This window comes from Elephas maximus, chromosome 15 (assembly GCF_024166365.1).
Source record: "Elephas maximus indicus isolate mEleMax1 chromosome 15, mEleMax1 primary haplotype, whole genome shotgun sequence".
NCBI lineage: Eukaryota > Metazoa > Chordata > Mammalia > Proboscidea > Elephantidae > Elephas > Elephas maximus.
In genome coordinates this window covers 85531419-85551164 of record NC_064833.1, presented here as the reverse complement: position 1 = coordinate 85551164, position 19746 = coordinate 85531419, and the positions used below count along the sequence as shown (strand labels likewise).

The 19746-nt window shown below is 40.1% G+C and overlaps 1 protein-coding gene across 1 annotated transcript in view; it reads left to right on the top strand.

Moving 5' to 3' along the window:
- The window catches only part of LOC126058685 (translation initiation factor IF-2-like), a 255299-nt gene that overhangs the window by 132384 nt on the left and 103169 nt on the right, over positions 1–19746 (top strand). The window contains exon 3 of the mRNA XM_049853904.1: positions 6804–6932. Coding sequence (XP_049709861.1) covers positions 6804–6932 — 129 coding nt within the window. The remainder of the gene's footprint in view (positions 1–6803; positions 6933–19746) is intronic.

Below are 19746 nucleotides of genomic sequence, written 5' to 3'. Positions count from 1 at the left end.
CTCACCCTCTAGACTCTAGGTATTGGTCACTCTCTCCAAATACTGAGTGGAGGTCCCTAGGCCCTGGGCTTCAGCTTTGCCTTCCAGGCCCACTGAGACAGCAACTCTGCTCCCTCAGCTTTAGTTACACCATTCTCCTAGTCCATCTTAGTGGGTTCTCCACCCTTAGAAACACCAGAGGCTATGGCTGCACCCTTTGAAACTTCAGAGGTCCTGACCATACCTTTTGAGACTCAGGTATCTTGAATTCTTGTGTTCCTTGTCTCTTCAGCTTCTGCTACCTTGTTTCTTGGTGTCTTGGCTCCTCAAGCCTCATGCCTGGATCTTCCCTGCTGGGGCAAGTGTTCCAAAGTTCCATAGCTCCACCATTAAGTGCCTGGAGACACGCCACTCTGCCAGGAAGCCTCCTACACAGAGGCACTCAGCTCTCTCACTCCATGGGTTGACTCCAGCAGCTTCTTTTGCTGGCCTCCTGGTTCTGCTGCTTCTAGTTCTCTGCCACTGCCTCTTCTCGGCCACTGCCGGTTCTCTGCTGCTGCTGGTTCTCTGCTGGTGCTGCTCCTCTATCCACTCACAGTTGCAAAACCATTTCCACATTTTAGGAATCTGTTAGAGCAGCACCCCACTCCTGGTACCAAATTGTGTGTGAGACATCTAGAGCTGCTATGACTAGAAACAACACAAGTGGATGGCATTAACAAAGAGAAATATATTTCTTCACAGTAAAGTAGGCTAAATGTCCAAATTCAGAGCATCAGCTCCAACAGAATTTTTCTTTCTCTGATGGTATTCTCATTGATCTTCCCTGGGACTAGGAGCTTCTCCGTGCAGGGGCCCAGAGTCCAAAGAACTCCCTTTGCTCCCAGCGCTGCTTTCTTGGTGGTATAAGGTCCCCAACTCTATGCTTGCTTCACCTTCCTTTTATTTCCTGTAAGATAAAAGGTGGTACAGGCCATAGCCCAAGGAAAGTCCCTTTACATTGGATCAGGGATGTGACCTCCCTAATCCTCCCACCTAAACCTCTTTAATATAAAATTACAATCGCAAAAATGACCACACAATACTGGGAATCATGGCCCAGCCATATTGATACACACATTTTTGGGGGAACACAATTCAATCCATGACTCCAGGTGAACTCCAAGAAGAAGTCTACACAAAGATATAATTTTAATAAAATTTTTGAAAACCATAGACAAGGAGAGTCTGAAAGCAACACAAGAAAAGGGCAATATAACATATGAGGTTCCTTGATAAGGATTAATGCAGATATCTCCTTAGAATCCCCGGAGTCCAGAAGGAAACCAGAATCAAGCTGATTGCCATCTCTTTGATTCCAACTCACAGCGATCTTACTGAACACAGTAGAATTGCCCCAAAGGATTTCCATGGAGTGGATGGTGGATTTGAACTGCTGACCTTTGGGTTAGCAGGTGACTTCTTAGCACTGTGCCATCAGGGCTCCAGGAGCAGGGGAATAACATATATCAAGTATTGAAGGAAAAGATTTATCAACCAAGAATTCTTTACCCAGCAAAGCTGTCATTCAAAATTCAGATGAAATCAAGACTTCCTAAATAAAAAAAGTTGTGGGAATTCATAACCACCACACCTTCTCTGAAAAAAAAAATTACTTAAGGGAGTTTTTAAGATGGAAAAGAACACGAGACAGTTACACTTCTACAAATGGGAAAGAAGAAAAAAAAGTAAAAGAAAAAGATACCACTAATAAAGTTGATGGTATAGGCAAATATAAGGATAAGTTGTGTGCATTCTCAGGGGGTAAGTTTAGTATTAAAAGGAGCACTGGTGGTGCAATGTTTAAGCACTCGGCTGTTAACCAAAAGATCGCCTCTTTGAACCTGCCAGCAGCTCCATGGGAGAAAAGACCTGGCGATCTGCTGCCATAAAGATTACAGTCTAGGAGACCCTATGGGTCAGTTCTACTCTGTCATATACAGTCTCTATAAGTGAAAATCAACTCAATAGCACAGAATAACAACAAATTTAATAGTTATGTTTCACAAGCAATACAACAGATCCATAAAAAATGAGTACACGCATTCTAATGGATATAGGATGTATAATGATGTATCTGATGTCATAACAACAGAAATGAGGCAGGGAAGACGTTACCAGGAAAAATCTTCGGGGACTCTTAGATTTTCCACAGGAGCTGCCCATGCTGTTGATGTACAGGGAGTGTTTCCATGGCCTTTACTGGACACATTTGGAACCTGGTCCAATGGCAGTTGTAGAAAAAAAAAATTAACACTTCAGAACATATAAGGGCACATAATGTTATGTTAAATAATATCATTAACAAGTAAGAGCAGTTCATACTGTAACGTCATATCTGTGGAGTATGATTTCCTTATGTGTCTTTGAAGATCCTGTTTTTCAACTTTAATGTGTAGTTTTTTTAGTGCCTAGTTAATGAATTTCATTTTTTTAAATCATGAAGGAACAAATGCTTTAGCCATGCTTCCTTGTATGTGAAGACTAAGGTGGAGATGGTTGTCATTCCCAATCATTAGAGGAAAAAGAAAGAGAAGAAAAGCAGCAAACAGGTTCTAATAGAGGAACTTCAGGGAGGAAGACGGAAAGAACCTCCTGATGAGTGAGGGGTAAGCATGCTGTGGTCCCAATCAGAAGAAATATCTCTAGTGGGTGTCCAACCTCCTTTAGTCTGTATGGAAGGTGGGCTGTTCACTTCTAAGTCCCTGGACAATGGAGGAAAACTACCCATCCCTCACTATTCCTTTGGTGTGAAAAGGAAGCAGACTTCACAGGCCCTAGACAAAGGTGAGCTATGGAGCCAGACCTAAGTCTATCTAAAAACAAGAGAGGACAACATAACCTAGGCATAGGTAATAAAAGGTTCTAAATAACTGATGATTTATTATAGAGGTGTTCTGTCATACAGGGTTTCTCTTTTTCACCCAACAGTTAAAGACTTTAAAATAGTCTCAAAATTATAAAGCAAAATAATACAAAAGCCTATATGGTTTTGTTTTGGAGCCCTGGTGGCACAGTGGATAAGAGCTTGGCTTCTCACCAAACGGTTGGCCATTCAAATCCACCAGCCACTCTTTGAAAACCCTATGAGGCAGTTCTACTCTGTCCTATAGGATCACTATGAGTCAGAATTGATTAAAAGGAAATGGGTTTTGTTTTTAGGTACACCCAAATTATTTTTAGTGGTAAGTTTTTACTGTAATTGCAGGGTAACTTATGGGTCTCTGTATGAGTGGCAGGTAGGGGAACTAAAAAGCTTTGTTATTAAAAGGAAAGACTCCATGGCTTATCTGTGCCTGGGCTGTATTAGAACCATAGTTACCAACATAGATTTTTATTTTCCAGTATCTAAATCAGTGAGTTTTCCTTTAGACTTTTTCATAACTTTTATTTTGTAAAAAAAAAAAAAAAATTCCTTAATTGAAATCCTCCCTGTGTCAGGAGTTTGGAAGACTATTTACCCAGTGAATACACATGACTATGAACAAAAATATAGGAAAATTTACTTTAATGGTCTTCTTTAGAACAAGGGGAAACCCTGGTGGTGTAGTGGTTAAGTGCTATGGCTGCTAACCAAAAGGTCAGGGATTTGAATCCGCCAGGCGCTCCTTGGAAACTCCATGGGCCAGTTCTGCTCTGTCCTATAGGGTGACTATGAGTTGGAATCGACTTGACGGCAGTGGGTTTGGTTTGGTTTAGTTTGGTTAGAACAGGTAGAGGTTGGGTCCCAAGAAATTTGTGTTTTTAGGTGTTTCTCCTCTTGTCAGAGGTATCTTTGTTGGCATTTTCTTATCAAATACTTCTAATCTGAGCATGCCACCAAAAGAGACACTCTTTCTTTTTAAAGGAATTTGTTTTTTCTTCTTAAATAATGATGAAAAACATGAAAAATGCAATAAAAAAAACTAATCTAATACTTTTTGCTGTTGCTGGTAGGTACTATCCAGTTGCTTTTGACACATCATAGTGTCCCCACTTGAAAAAAAAAAACCATGAAAAAAAAAATTGCTCCATAGGGTTTTCTTGGTTGTAATCTTTATTTACAGAAGTAGGTTGCCAGGCCTTTGTCCGTGGAGGCAAAGTGGGTCTCGATTACCAACCTTTCAGTTAGCAGACAAGTTCTTAACGGTTATTGGCACTGGTGCTCCTTTAATTTATAATTATAAGCTTAAAATTTATACCAAATTACTATTATTTACTGGTGGAACAATATGGTGGATGTTATTGATGTCACTGAATTGTACGCTTAGAAATGTTTAAAATGACAAGCTTTTTGTTATACATTTAACCACAATAAAAAATTTAATACAAGTATCAAAACAATTTTTATTGGGATTACTTATCAAAAAAAAAGGGACATGTTGTGCTAATTAAAACATTACCAGAATTATAAAAAATATTCAAAACTATCCTATTTAAAATTTATTAAAACCTTAAATCAATAGCACAGCTTCACTCTCTAGTAATGTTGGTGGAGGTAAAACTGCTTCAAGAGTTCATGAGGGATCTGAGGGCAAGCTACTAAAAGTCAAATCCCAACTGGACAAGACAATGATTTTGTGTAGTATAGTGAAACATCCTTCTAGACATAGTTTAATAAACTGATTAATTCAAAGGAATAGCTTCCACGTTGGAAGAAGGAGGAAGATGAAGTTGCCGTTTTAGCAGTGACCTCAGAGAGCTTTTGAAAAAGACATATACTTGGGCCTCACCCCAGTCATCTCTAACCAAACCCAAAAAACCAAACCTTTTGCCATTGCACTGATTCCAACTCATAGCAATCCTACCTATAGGACACAGTAGGACAGCCCCATAGGGTTTCCAAGGCAGAAATCTTTATGGAAGCGGACTGCCACATCTTTCTCCTGAGGAGCAGCTGATGGGTTCAAACCACCAATATTTTGGTTAGCAACCAGATGCTTTAACCACTGGGCCACCAGGGCTCCTTCAGTCTTCTCTAGTGAGTAAAATTTATAACCTGTGAAAAGTCCTCCAGGTGACTCTTACAGGTACCTCATGCAACCACAGCCCCACCACATGATCTCAGTGAAGCATGGGTCAGCATAAATCCCTTATCTGAGCGATGCTTCCTTTTGTAGACTACTAGGAAAACTTTGAGTGCCATGTACTTGTCTAACCTGATAGATAACCACACGTCTCCCAAGTACTGGCCCTCTGGGGAACCAGGGGACTGATGTTGGGATTATTACGTCAGGATGACTGGAGATTTTCCTTTCTAAAAGCCGTTGTTGTTGTTAGGTGACAATCTAGAAGTCTCCAGCTCATAGTGATCTCGTGTACAAAGAATGAAACACTGCCACGTCCTAAGCCATGCTCACATTTGTTGTTTGTGTTTGAGACCATTGTTGCTATCCCTGACCAATGCAACAGATGTCAAGGAGCTACCAAGCCTACTCTAAAGGTCATATCACTGCCATTTACTTTGCGACCTTGAGTTGTCAGTTTCCGCATTTGCAACATGGAGATAAATATAATACCTACCACGTGATAATTCTTATTACATTGAGGATCAAAAAGGTTCATGTTGTAAAGCTTGTCAAACAGTACCTGGCACATAGTTATCACTGTGTGAGTCTTATTGTTACTAATTGCCAATCTGACACAAAAGGTCCTTGTCTTTTGCCAGGTAAGAATACACACAAAAGACAAACTTTATCTTCGGCAAGCTTTATTTTGCTTGGGTCGAGCAAAAGGGATCAGCAGGGGACTAAGCCTCTAAAAGACTGATTCGTCAGAGTCAGGGAAGTCACAGCTCTTACAGTTTAGGGTAGGATAACTGTGTCATCTTTACTCATGGGTTTTCTGGGAATAGGTGTGGTCTTTTAGAGAGGGGAGTAGTTTATTATAATGAAGTGTGTATGCATATTTTTTTCAAGATGGAGTCTGCAGCAAAGGGCTCTGGGACTATTTCCATCACTCATTATTGGATGTGGTACCTACTCAGTTCCTCAACTCCACTGCCCAAAACTTGCCAGTGGGTCGGATAACGCAGTGCCTTCTGGAAAGAGGTCATCTGGTGGTTATGGCAGTCTTTTGTACACATGCTCGGTACCTGTCTCCTCTAAAAACAGACTTGTGGATAAGCTTGGTTGAGTAATTTAAACAGTTTCTAGATTGCCTCCCACAGATTGACCTCAGAGCTCACAATCTGCAGAAACAATGCAGAAACTGCTCAGTTCTGTTGTCAATTGTTCCCACACATGGAGAGCTTCTTCCAGGGTGTAAGCCTTGTACACAGATATGTTTTTGTCAAGGCTTTTTCCATAAATCTTTTCCTATTGTTCCAGTCTATCTCATTATCTCTTATTTAAATTAAAAGTATCCATGGTACACCATGGTAGTTCAATGTTTTATAAGAAACTGTATGGAGGGGAGCCTGGGAACACAACATAAAAAACCTGAGAACCACACATAAATTCAAAGATTCCCAGTGGATTTCCTTTGACTTGATCCAGAGGATTAAACTCCCATCATAGGAGTGCTTTGTGGTTCAGTTTAAAATCCCCTTTGAAAAGTAATTAGCATATTTAAAAAAATAACACCCACCTTCTGCATTTGTCTGGCAACCACTCTTTCCCCCCACAAGACATTTTAATAAGCACATATTATGATAATTTTTTTACAGGAACATGTGAACAAAATTGACATACCAGGGCTTATGAAAATACTTCCCAGGGGAGGGAGCAGTTGGCAAACAAACATAGAAGGCATTTGTTATTTGCATAAAATGTTGTATGCTTATTCTCCTTTCTGCTTTGTTGTAGATGGATGGGAGCCCTAGTGGCCTAATGGTCAAGAGCTCGGCTGATAATCAAAAAGATCTACAGTTCAAATCTACCAGAAGCTGCTTGAAAACCCAACGGGGCAGCTCTACTCTGTCCTATAGTGTCGCTGTGAGTCGGAATGCATTCAACAATGAGCGTTTTTTTTTTTTTTCCCATTTCCCTAGATGTTTCCTGCTATGTACTTCCCTAACTACCTGCACGTCTTCAATGACACTTGATTATAATTATCCAGATCTTCACTAATAATGTATCACTGAAGACAGTGATGATGTACCCTTGCTGTCTACCACAGAGCAAATGATTACTGAATGAATTAAGGTATTTTATAAATTAATGTAATGTAATGTAAAGTTTTGAGAAAGATACATTTACAGTGGAATAAACTTACAAATACCTAATGAAGAATTATAAGAGCTGCTAATGTCAGCTAAACTGATACTAGGAGATCCAAAGCTCATCACAGACTTCTGCAGAGAAGCATTGTTAATTTATCAGTCTTTGCTAGTGATTTTGTTATAAATTCTTGTTGGTGCAGAGTTGTTTCTTTGAATCTGGTGGAACTTTTATGTCGGTAGAACTGCTCTCCTCACAGAGTTCTTCTGAAGAGTTTTCAGGCAACTAAACTGCGTGGTTCCTGTGAATTGGCAAAATAAGAACAGTGATATAAATTTCTTCCAAATTCAGAGAGTCATATTCATGAAAGTACTTTTGCTGTTGATTATATTCTTTACTCAACTGCTCCTACATGACTTTTAGAAATTTCACTTGAGAAATGAGTCCAACTTACTAAGGTGCTGATGGTATACAAGCATTTATTAGCTGACTTTAAATATTCAGTGGTGTAATGAAACACAAACTTGAGGATTAAAATTAGTTAAATGAAACTTCAGTCACTTTTCATAACTTCCTTAAATGTCTTTCAATACATGAAAGAAGAAGCAAAGCTAAAATTAATCATCACCAACAGTCATTATCTGTTAACCCAACGTCACAGAATTAGTAATTAATAATCAGTTTTAGTAGAAATTGTCTGTAGCACTCATAAGTAAGTTTAGGCTCCATTTAGCATGTGTATATATGAAAGTGCAGAAGTGAAACAAAAAACAAAGTAGAGCTGTGTCATTATGTCCAACTCATAGGATCCCCGTAGGTTTTCCAAGGTTGTAAATCTCTATGGAAGCTGACTGCCACACCTTTTTCCCACAGAGCCTCTGGTGGTTCAAAACACCAACCTTCCCTTTAGCAGTCAAATGCCTTAACCACTGCACCACCAGGGCTCCTTCCCAAAAATGAAGGCAAGAATAAAATCCATATATATATCTACAGGCACTATAATCATGGAACATATGAGTCAGATTCAGTAACGTTATTTGGCACACCCCATAAATAGTACCTTCACATTTTTGCGTATGGAAATTTTGTGGGGGATTGGAAGGAGCAACTAAAGTATATTGTATAAAATATATTAAAATCTAATGGTGTTTCCAAGGAGGAAAATTATATAATCTGAATTATTACACTGAGGGATTAAAAAATCTACCAAAGCAAATAATTTAAATTATTTCTTTATCCAATTTCAATTTTTTTTTTTTTTTTTGGCTTCTCAAACTATCAATGTGAGTGAGCAGTATTTTATTTCCAATAAGAAGAGAAGTAATAATTTTATGATAAATATGAGGGGGAGTGGAGCCAACATGGCACTATAGACAGAAGCAATTAAGTAAACAGAGAAAAACACCAGTCCTGGAATCCTAAGTGTCAAACGAAGAGATGAAGAACTTAACTAAGCACAGAATGGAATAAAAACTGACAGAGGACAGAGAGTGAGGAGAGATATGAGTGGAAGTCCCATATCAGGAAACACAGCACAGCTTTGCCATCTTGGACTCCTGTCAAGATCAGCAGACAGGTTATACGGGAAAGCAGTGTCACAGAGCTCCCAGTTGGAGACAGGTACCTGCTAACCAGCAATATGTGCTTTCCCACCACCGACTCTTCTTCCCACTGTTCAGCCACCACTGCTTCCCAGCAGGCTGAGTGACCACAGCCTGGGAGGGACTGGCACTGTGCTGCTAGGATTCACTCCACCCACACTGGATGGCTCCTTCAGTGCCATTTTGTTGTTGGTGGTGTTGCTTTCTTCTGCTTCTTTTGGTTCCTTCCCTGCCTCTCACATCCTCCCCCTCCTTTCTCTCGACCCCCTGGCTCCGTGTGCCATCTTTGCTTCTTCATGACAGGCTGTGAAGTGCCCCTTGGCTGGGGAACTGCTCCTCAGTCTACTCTGCCATGTTGGTGGGATCCCGGGGGAATTTATCATTCATTTGTTTGTTTTTCTTTTAGAGGCTTGGGAGCCCATTCCAGCCAGCCTGTACTACCTGGCTTGGGTGCCACTTTCTGGTTCTGCACAGCTGCACTGGTGGGATCCTTGGGAGCATTTTTCATTTTTTTCTATTTGTCTTTATTCAGTTCTGTTCTCATCTCTCTCTATTTACCTTCTTTTTCTGTCTCCTGAATACCTGATGCCGTGCACTGTCTCTGCCCCTTCTAGCTGCTCTGTACTGCACAGGTTGGGAACTACTTCTCCTAACTTCACAGTCATGCCAGTGGGATCCCTGGGGCTTTTTCTTTTTTCCTTCTTCTATTATTTTTTTTACACTATCATTTTTTTCTTTTTCTTTTTTCCTTTTTTGTCTTTCTTCATTTCTCAGTTTCTCCTCTCTTTCTACTTACCTTCTTTTCCTCTCTCCTGAATACCTAGTGCTGTGCCCCTTCTAGCCAGGTTGTACTGTGTAGCGTGGGAGCCACTTCCCCAATGACCAGTGGGATCCCTGGGGCATTTCTTTTTATTTATTCATTTTCCTTTACCTTTTTGTTTTTCTTCATTTATCAGTTTCTCCAATCTCTCTCTGCTATCCTTTTGTCTCCTGAATACCTGGCACTGTGTGCCATCTCTGCCCCTTCTAGATGGACTCTGCCCTGAGTCCTGTGAGCTACCTCACCACTCACTGGTGGGATCCCTGCGGGCATTTTTTTCTCTTTAAAAATTTTTTTATTTATATTTTTCTCTTTTTTCCATTTAGTTTTTCTCCATTTCTTGGTTTCTCATTTCTCCACTCTAATGGCAAGCTCCCTCAGCACTTTTTTTTATTTGTGTTTTGGTTCCTGTTTCTCTTTCGTCTACCTCTTCTTATCCATATGCATCTTAACCGCACATATCAGAACCTCCATCCTCCTTCCTGCCTACCTGCATCATGCACTGAACATCACACCTGTGAGCCGCACAGGCACAGCCTACTAGAACCTGCCCTGCACTGACCCTCAGCCCCCCCGTAGGGCCAAGTACATGCCAGAGGCAATCCACCCCAGCCCCTTCCCTTCAGCTGGACCTGCCCTATGGCACCAAAGCTAAGTGACTGGCCCTGCCCATTGGACAAGGAGGTGAAAATATCGTGCCCACAGATGAGCAAACAACAAAGAATGCACAACCTGCCTGCTCAGACATAACCAAACAAAACAAAAAAGCAAGATGAAGTAAACAAACCTACAGTCAATAAATGAAGAAAATAACTAAATGTCTTGAAGACAGCAGACAATATCAAAATATATTAAAAAACAAAAAGGACAAGATGGCTCCAGTAGGCATCCAAAATAAAATACCAGATAACTTTCCAGTAGAAGAAAAGGCACTAGAACTACCTGATAGGGAATTCAAATCTCTTAATATTCAGAGCTATCCAAGAGTTTAAGTAAAAAGCAGACAAAAATAAGGTGAAAAAAAATAGACAAATTCATGGAGGATACAGACAAAACAACAGAATAATTCAAGAAAATAATAGAGGAACAAAGTGTTAAATTCACAACTAGAAATCATACAAAAACAATAATTAGAGATCCAGAAGATAAACAAGATTTCAGAAATGGACGGTGACATAGAAGACCTGAGGAGCAGGTTTGAAATGATGGAAGACAGGATCTGCAAAACTGAAGACAAATAATTGGATGGATACAAATTTGAGGAAAAATCAGAAGAAAGAACAAAGAAAAATGAAGAAACCCTGAGAATGATGTGGGATACAATCAAAAGCAAAAATTTCCGACTGATAGGATTTCCAGAACGGGGGGATAAAAAGACAAACACAGAGAGGACCATTGAAGAATTGCTGACAGAAAACTTCAAAAATATCATGAAAGATGAAAAGCTGACCATCCAAGAAGTTCAATGAATCCCATATAGGATAGACTGCAAAAGAAAATCACCACAGCATATCATAATCACACTCGCCAAAACCAAAGACAAAGAAAGAATCCTGAGCACGGCTTGATAAAAATAAAGTCACACAGAGTGGAAACAATAAGACTAAGCTCTAATTACTCAACAGAAACCATGAAGGCAAGAAGGCAATAAAATGTCATATTTAAAACCTTGAAAGAAAAAAATTGCCAACCAAGATAATTTTGTTCTGCTAAACTCTCATTGAAATATGATGGTGAAATGACATTTCAAGATAAACAGAAATTAAGGGAATATGTAAAAATCAAACCAAACTTACAAGAATTATTAAAGGGAGTCCTTTGGTTTGAGAACAAACAACATCGGAAAACAGCCTGAATCTAGGATACAAGATCACATCAGCCAGATATCAACCTAGGAAATAAGCTCTCCAGGACTATTGAAAACCCATAGATTTACAACAGAGAAACAGGTTAATCTGTAAATGATAACAACATCAGGACAATAAAAGAGAGAATTAACGGTATAGGTATAGAATTTTCTAGTGGAGAAGAAGGCAAAGAGATACACAGTAATAAAAGACTGGTTCACACCTACCAAGATAATGGAAAACTTCAAGGTAACCCCAAAGACAGTTAATAAACCTACTCATCAAAATAAAGAAGAAAACCTAAAGTCTCAGTAAAAACAAAATTAACAAAAACAAATGTAAAAAAAAAAGTCCGGAAAGAAAAGGAATTCAACACAGGAGAGTAAGAGGAACAAGTAAAATGACTGCACCGTAATAAAAGCACTACAAATGACAGCAGTATACTCACATGTATCAATAATTAACTGAATGTAAATGGCTTCAATGCACCCATAAAGAGAGTGTGACGGGATGGGTTAAAAACAAACAAACAAACAAAAAACGGGATCCATCAATATGCTGTCTACAAGAGACACACCTTATAAAATTATTTTTAAAAAATATTGAAAAAATATGTATCAACCAAAAAGCTACCTAGAAAGAGCAGGGGTCGCAGTTCTAATCTCAGATAAAAATACACTTTAAAACAAAATTCAACACAAAAGACAAAGAAGGGCACTATATAACGATTAAAGGGCTGATCCATCATGAAGACATAACCATAATAAATATCTACACACCCAATGACAGGGCTCCAAAATACATAAAACAAACTCTAACAGCACTGAAAAGACAAATTGACAGTTCCACAGTAATAGTAGGAGACTTCAACACCCTACTCTCGGTAGAAGACAGAAGATCCAGAAAGAAAATTAACAAAGATACAGAAGATCTAAAGAGCACAGTCAGCCAGCTTGACCTCATAGACATATATGGAACACTCCATTCAACAGCTTCAAAGGACACATTCTTTACAAATGCACATGAAATGTTCTTCAGAGTGGACCACATCTTAGGCCACAGAGCAACCCTCAACAAAATAGAAAACATTGAGGTATAACGCAAAGTATTTTCTCTGACCACAATGCAATCAAAGTACAAGTTAACAACAGGAATCACAAGGAAAAAAAAATCAGTTACATAGAAACTGAATAATACCCTGCTTAAAAACCACTGGGTAATACGAGAAATCAGAGATGGAATCGAGAAATTCCCAGAGTAAAAAAAGAATGAAAACACATCATACCAAAACCTTTGGGAAACAAAAAAGCAGTCCTCAGAGGTGAATTTATAGCAACAGATTCACACGTTGAAAAAGAAGGGACAAAATCAAAACATTTGCTATATAACTCAAACAAATAGAGAACAGCAAAAGAAGTCCACAACTACCAGAAGACAGGAAATACTAAAGATCAGAGCAGCAGTAAATGAAATAGAGAATAGAAAAGCAATAGAAAGAATCAACAAAACCAAAAGTTTGTTCTTTGAAAGGATCAACAATATCGACAAGCCATGGGCCAAACTGACAAAAAAAAAAAAAAGAAAAGGAACAGGAGAGCATGCAAATAACCCAAATAAGAAATGAAATGGGGGTCATTACAACAGAACCAACTGAAATAAGAAGGATCACAACAGAGTATTTTGAAAAACTATACTCCAACAAATTTGAAAACCTAGAGGAAATGGATGAATTTCAAGAAACACTACCTACCCAACTGACACAAAACAGTGCTGAAAATCTAAACAGACCCATAACAGAAGAGATTGAAAAAGTAAAGGAAAAAAAAAAAAAATTCTCAACCAAAACAGAGCCCTGGCCCATACGACTGCAGTGGAGAATTCTACCAAACATTCAGAGAAGAGGTTACACCACTACTACTCAAACTATTCCAGGGCATAGCAAAGGAAGCAATACTTCCAAATTCATTCTATGAAGCTAGCATAACCCTGGTACCCAAACCAGGCAAAGACACCACAAAAAAAGAAAATTACAGACCAATGTCTTTCATGAGTATGGGTGCAAAAATTCTCAACAAAACTCTCACCAATAGAATTCAGCATTGTATTAAGAAAATAATACACCATGACCAAGTAAGATTCATACCAGTTATGCACTAGAAAATCAATCAATGCAATTTATCGGAGAAGTGAAAGAATCACACGAACATCTCAGTTGAAGCAGAAAAGGCATTCGACAATGTCCAACACCAATTCCTAATAAAAACTCTCAACAAAATAGGTATAGAAGGGAAATTTCACAATATAAGAAGGGCATCTATACAAAACCAACCAACAGCCAGCATCATACTTAATGGATACAGGCTGAAAACAGTCCCCTTGAGAACAGGAACAAGACAAGGATGCCCTTTATCACCACTCTGATTTAACATTGTGTTGGAAGTCCTAGCTAGAACACTAAGGTGAGAAACAGAAATAAAGGATATCCAATTTGGTAATGAAGAAGTAAAACTGTCCCTATTTGTGAACGATGTGACACTATACATAGAAAAGCCAAAAGACTCAAGGAGAAAACTACTGGAACTAACAGAAAGATCCACCAGAGTAACAGGATACAAGATAAACATACGAATATCTTTTGGATTCCTATACACCAATAAAGAGGATGATGAAAAGGAAATCAGAAAAACAATACCATTTTTAAAAAAAAAAAGCCCCTAAAAAAATAAAATTCTTAGGAATAAACCTAACCAGGAATGTAAAAGACCTATACAAAGAAAACTACAAAACGCTACTGCAAGAAACCAAAAGAGATCTACATAAATGGAAAAGCACCCCATGCTCATGGATGGGTAGAATTAGCATAGTGAAAATGTCAATTCTACCCAAAGCAATTTACAAATACAATGCAATCCTGACCCAAATACCAACAACATTCCTTAAAGAGATGGGAAAAAAAGACTTACCGTGAACTTTATATGAAAAGGGAAGAAACCCCAGATAAATAAAGCACTATTGAAGAAGAAGGAAGTAGGAGGAAGTTGAGGACTCCCACTACCTGACCTCAGAAGTTAATATACAGCTATAGTAGTCAAAACAGCCTGGTACTGGTGCAACGACAGACACACTGACCCATGGAACAGAATTGAGAACCGAGATATAAATACATGCACCTATGGTCACCTGATCTTCAACAAGGGCCCAAAGTCCATCAAATGGAGAAAATGCAGTCTTTTTAACACATACTGTGATAAACCAAAAAACCAAAGCTGCTGCCATTGAGTTGATGCAGACTCAACAGCAACCCTAAAGGACAGAGTGGAAGTGTCTCACAGGGTTTCCACGGCTATAAATCTTTATGGAAGCAGAGGGCCAGATCTTTCTTCCATGGAGAGGTTAGTGGGTTCAACCACCGACTTTTTGATTAACAGCTGAGTGCTTAACCACTGTGCCACCAGGGCACTCCGAATATTATAATACTTGTTGAGAATATACTATGTGGAAGGTGTTTCATGCGTGCTATTGCCCATGAGGTCCATGACACTGCTATAAAAAAAAAAAAAAAAAAACTGCTATACAGGAGTTATAATTGCCCCCACTTTGCAGAAGAGAGAATGGATGCTCAGTGGGGTGAAACAATTGGTCCCAAGGTCACGTCCCTAACAACAGTTAGGAGTGAACAGCCCTGGGGTGAATGAGGAACTGCAAGGAAGCCACTGTGGCTACAGTTGAGGGAGCAAGAGAGGGAGCAGTAGGAAATGAGGTCAGAGAGGGAGTGGGGGAACCGATCCTACAGGATCCTTGTAGGCCATATGAGGACTGTAGAATTTACTCTGGGTGAAGTGAGAGCCACTGGAATATTTGAAGAGAGATGTGATGTGATTGGTGTACATTTTAGAAGGATCCCTCCTTCTGAAAGGGGCAAGGACAGACACAAAGAAACCCGTGAGGAGGCCACTGCAATAATCCACATGAGAGAGAAATGTGGCTGAGAACAGAGGGGCTGGTGGATTCAAACTGCTGACCTTTTCGTTAGCAGCTCAACTCTGAACTGCTGAGCAACCAGGACTCCCATTTGTCATCAGGGGAATGCAAATTCAAAGTCCAATGAGGTGCTACTACAGTTCCCTTCTTTTTGAGGGGGTCTGTTTTGCTGTTTTTCAAATTTCTTAAGATGGATCATTAGTACATGAACCTTCATCCTGTTATATAGTTTAATACAAGCATTTTATGCTTTAGATTTCCCTCTAGGTGGATTGTTCTCACCTAACCTCAGAAGTCACATACCTTTACTTCCGCTGTATTCTGGCAGTTAAAGGAATAACCTGTTGTCCTAACTTAAAGAGGAGATGACACAGACCCCACCTCTCAATGGGAGTTGTTGTTAGGTGCCATCCAGTCCATTCTGACTCATAGAAACCCCTTGTGACAGAGTAGAACCACCCCATAGGATTTCTAAGGTGTAGTCTTTATGGGAGCAGACTGCCCGTCTTTCTCAAAAGGGGTGAAGGAATTTGTGGCTATATTTTAAAACCTTCACACTGCCTTCCTATGCATATGATGTTAGTTGCTGTCTAGTCAACTACAACTCATGGTGACCCCACGTACAACGGAATGAGACACTGCCAGCTCCAGTGTCATTCGCATGATTGCCAGCATTTTTGAGGCCATATTTGCAGCTACTGTGCCAGTCCGTCTCACCCAGAGTCTCCCTAACAATCGATGACCCTCTCTTTTACCAAACACGAGATCACTCTAGCAAGTGATCTCTTCTGATGAAGTGTCCAAAGCAAGTCAGTTAGACAGTGTTCTGTTTAGATGCATAAGGTTTTCATTACCAATTTTTGGAAGTAGATTGCCAGGCCTTTTTTCCTAGTCTTAGTTTGGAAGCTCAACTGAAACCTATCTACCATGGGTGACCCTGCTGATTTTTGAAATACTGGTAGCATAGCTTCCAGTATCACAGCACCATGCAAGCTACCACAGTACAGTAAACCGAAAGATAGAGGTGGTGGCCTATACATATACATGTAGATACATATCCACTGAGAAGAAGGATAAAGAATACCGTGAAGGTTAAGACTGTGAGTCAACGTGGCTGGGCCAGGAGTCTCATTGTTTTGGTAGTCATATAATATTGTGATCACTTCCCTGTTGAGATTTTTATGTGATCACCCCCATGATGGGATCTGCTGTAAGTAGCCAATCAGTTGAAGGGGAGTTTCCTTGGGTGTGTGGCCTGCACCGAGTGTGGGCAGACATTCTGGTAGGGCCCGGGGCTTTTGCTGGTTCTGGACCCTGCAGCTGGCTCCTGTTCATCTGACCCTCGGTACTTGGGACTTGAGATAGCAGCTTACCTGCACTCTTGCCTGCTGATCTTGGGATTCATCGATCTTCACAACTGGTAAGCAACAGCCCTGTTCTCTGGCCTGCCGATTTTGAGCTCACCAGGCCCTGTGGCTACGTGAATCAGGCAAAGTTTCTTTCTGGACCCACGGACTTGGGACATTACAGCCCCTACAACCACGTGAGCCATTTTCTTTATATAAATCTATATATATATACATATTTATATGTTTTATTGGTTTGCTTCTCTAGAGAACTCAGCCTAAGACAAACATGTACCAAACTGCTAAAAGTTATTATCTGTGAAATAGGGAAAAGGAAGAAACTCACTTTGTACTTTATATGTATCTGTATTGTTTTACATTTTTGTTAGCATGTATTAGTTTTGTAACTTAGAGAATTCAAGTAACAAAGTAAGGGAAAAAAGAACTGTGATAGAAGGCCAGAAAAATGCTTTTGTCTGAGAACTGAAAACTAGACTTCGAAGAAATGCTAGGAGTCCCTGCCCACTGCACTCTGCCCACCCCCGGGTCCCAACAGAGTGACAATGGATCCCACCTATGAGCCTGGGTGGGGAGGTGGGGTGAGTTGGATAGGAGACCCTTGCCCAGGCTCATTGAGCTACCCAAGGGCGCCATCTGCAGCCAGCCCATGGTGCACACCATGAGGATGCAGTTCTGGATCATCCTCCACAGCTCGTCTGCAGACACAAGGTGGGCACCCCTGCTCCTGCAAGAAAACTGAGCTGCCTCCAGTGCCAGGCTCTGAGAGCCATTCCGAGACTCCAACACTAAGAGTTTCCCTGGGTGGGAACAAGCACAAACACACGCTGACTCCAGGATTCATGGGAATTTAATCTCAGCGCACTTACTCTCTGGGAAGATGTGTGTCAGAACCTTTGCTTCCTACTTGCCTGAAGACCAAAGTGCAGAAACTACGCCATCACACCTCATACCTGGGACTCAGTGGGGACAGTTGCACTGGTATTTTAATCAATGTTTTGCTCCTGTCTTCTTTTAAAATGAAAATTTAACCATCTGCTCTGGCATGCTTGAAGCCCTGGTGACGCAGTGGTTAAGAGCTGGGCTGCTAACCAAAAGATCAGCAGTTCAAATCCACCAGCTGTTCCTTAGAAACCCCATGGGGCATTTCTACTCTGTCCTATAGGATTGCTATGAGTTGAAATTGATTTGGAGGCAATGGGTTTAGTAATGTAAATGTTAGTGGATCAAACTCACTCAGCAGCGCTGTGGAAGAAAAGCCCGGCAATCTGCTTCTGTAAAGATTACAGCCAAGAAAATCACATGGAGCTGTCCTTACCTGCAATACATGGGGTTACCATGAATCAGAATTAACTTGTTGGCAACAGGTTTGGTTTTTGGTTTGGTTCTAGCATGCTTATCTGGATAAACCCTCCAAATCTTCCCTTTAAAAAAGTGTTTTACAAACACCACATGGGAAGGCTCAGTGCCCTAGGTTTCCCTGAATTGGGTCACACGGTGTCCAAGGCTCTGATTCAGGCCTCGGTGCCGCCTTCTTCTGCCTCCCCCATCCCTGTGGTTACCCACACAGAGCAGCCTGCTTTCCTTCTGTCTGCCTCATTGTCTTAGGACATTGTCAGAGCCCCTCCCACATCATGTTGGCTTGTGTTTGCTGCCCTTCTCACCTACTGGGCAGGGGAGCAGCCACCATGTCTGGTGCACCCTGGCTGCCTGCATTGTACCGGAGGGCCTAACAACAAAGACAATAAGGTAAGAAAGTGAAATAAAAAGCATCCAGGTTAGAGAGAAAGAAGTAAAACGATTTCTATTTGTATGTAACATGATCTTGCTAATAGAAAGTCTTCAGGAATCCATCAAAAACTATTAGAATTCATAAATTTAGCAAGGTTGCAGGATATAAGAGTAATATACAATAACCAATTGTGTTTCTATGCACTAGCAATGAACAACTCAAAAATGAAATTAAGATAATTCCATTATAGTAGTATAAAATGAAAAAACCAAACCCACTGCAGTCAAGTCAATTCCAACTCATATTGACCTTATAGGACAGAGCGGCAGTGCCGCTCAGGGTTTCCGAGGCTGTAATCTTTAAGGAAGCAGACTGCTACATCTTTCTCCCACAGAGCAGCTGGTGGGTTTGAACCACCTATCTTTCAGTTTGCAGTCAAGTTCTTAATCACTGTGCCACCGAAAAGACATAGGAATAAATGTAGCAAAAAAAGAAGAAAACTCATACTCTGAAAACCACAAAACATTGTTGGAAGAAATTAAAGATGACCCAAATAAGTAGAAAGACATCCCGTGTTCACGGAGAAAAAGTGTTGTTAAGAGGGCAATACTCCTCAGATTGATCTACAGACTCAGCACAATTCCTGTAAAAATCCAAGATACCTGCCTTTGTTGACACTAAAATTGATGTGGAAGTCTAAGAGTCCCAGACTAGCCAAAACAAGTTGGAGGACTCACACATTCCAGTTTCAAAACTTACTGCAAAGTTATAACTATCAAGACAATAAGGCACTGCCATAAGGTTAGAATGGAATTGAGAGTCCAGAATTCAACTCTCACACTTATAGTTAATTGATTTTGACATGGATGCCAAAACACTTCAATGTGGAAAAAATAGTCTTTTCAATAAATGGTGTTGTGACAACTGGATATCCAGATGAAAACAAATGATATTGGACTGTACCTCACATCATCTGCAAAAATTAACTCAAAATAGATCAAAGACCTAAATATCAGACCTAAAGCTATAACTTTTAGAAGAAAACATAGGTATAAATCTTCAAGACCTTGGATTAGGCAGTGGTTTATTAGCTATGACACCTGAAGCACGAGAAAGAAATAACCAAAGAAAAAATAAATTGGACTTCATAAAAACTAAAAACTTTTGGCTTCAAAGGACATCAAGCAGGTGAAGAAACAACCTGAAGAATGAGAGAACATTTTTCCAAGTATATATCTGATTAA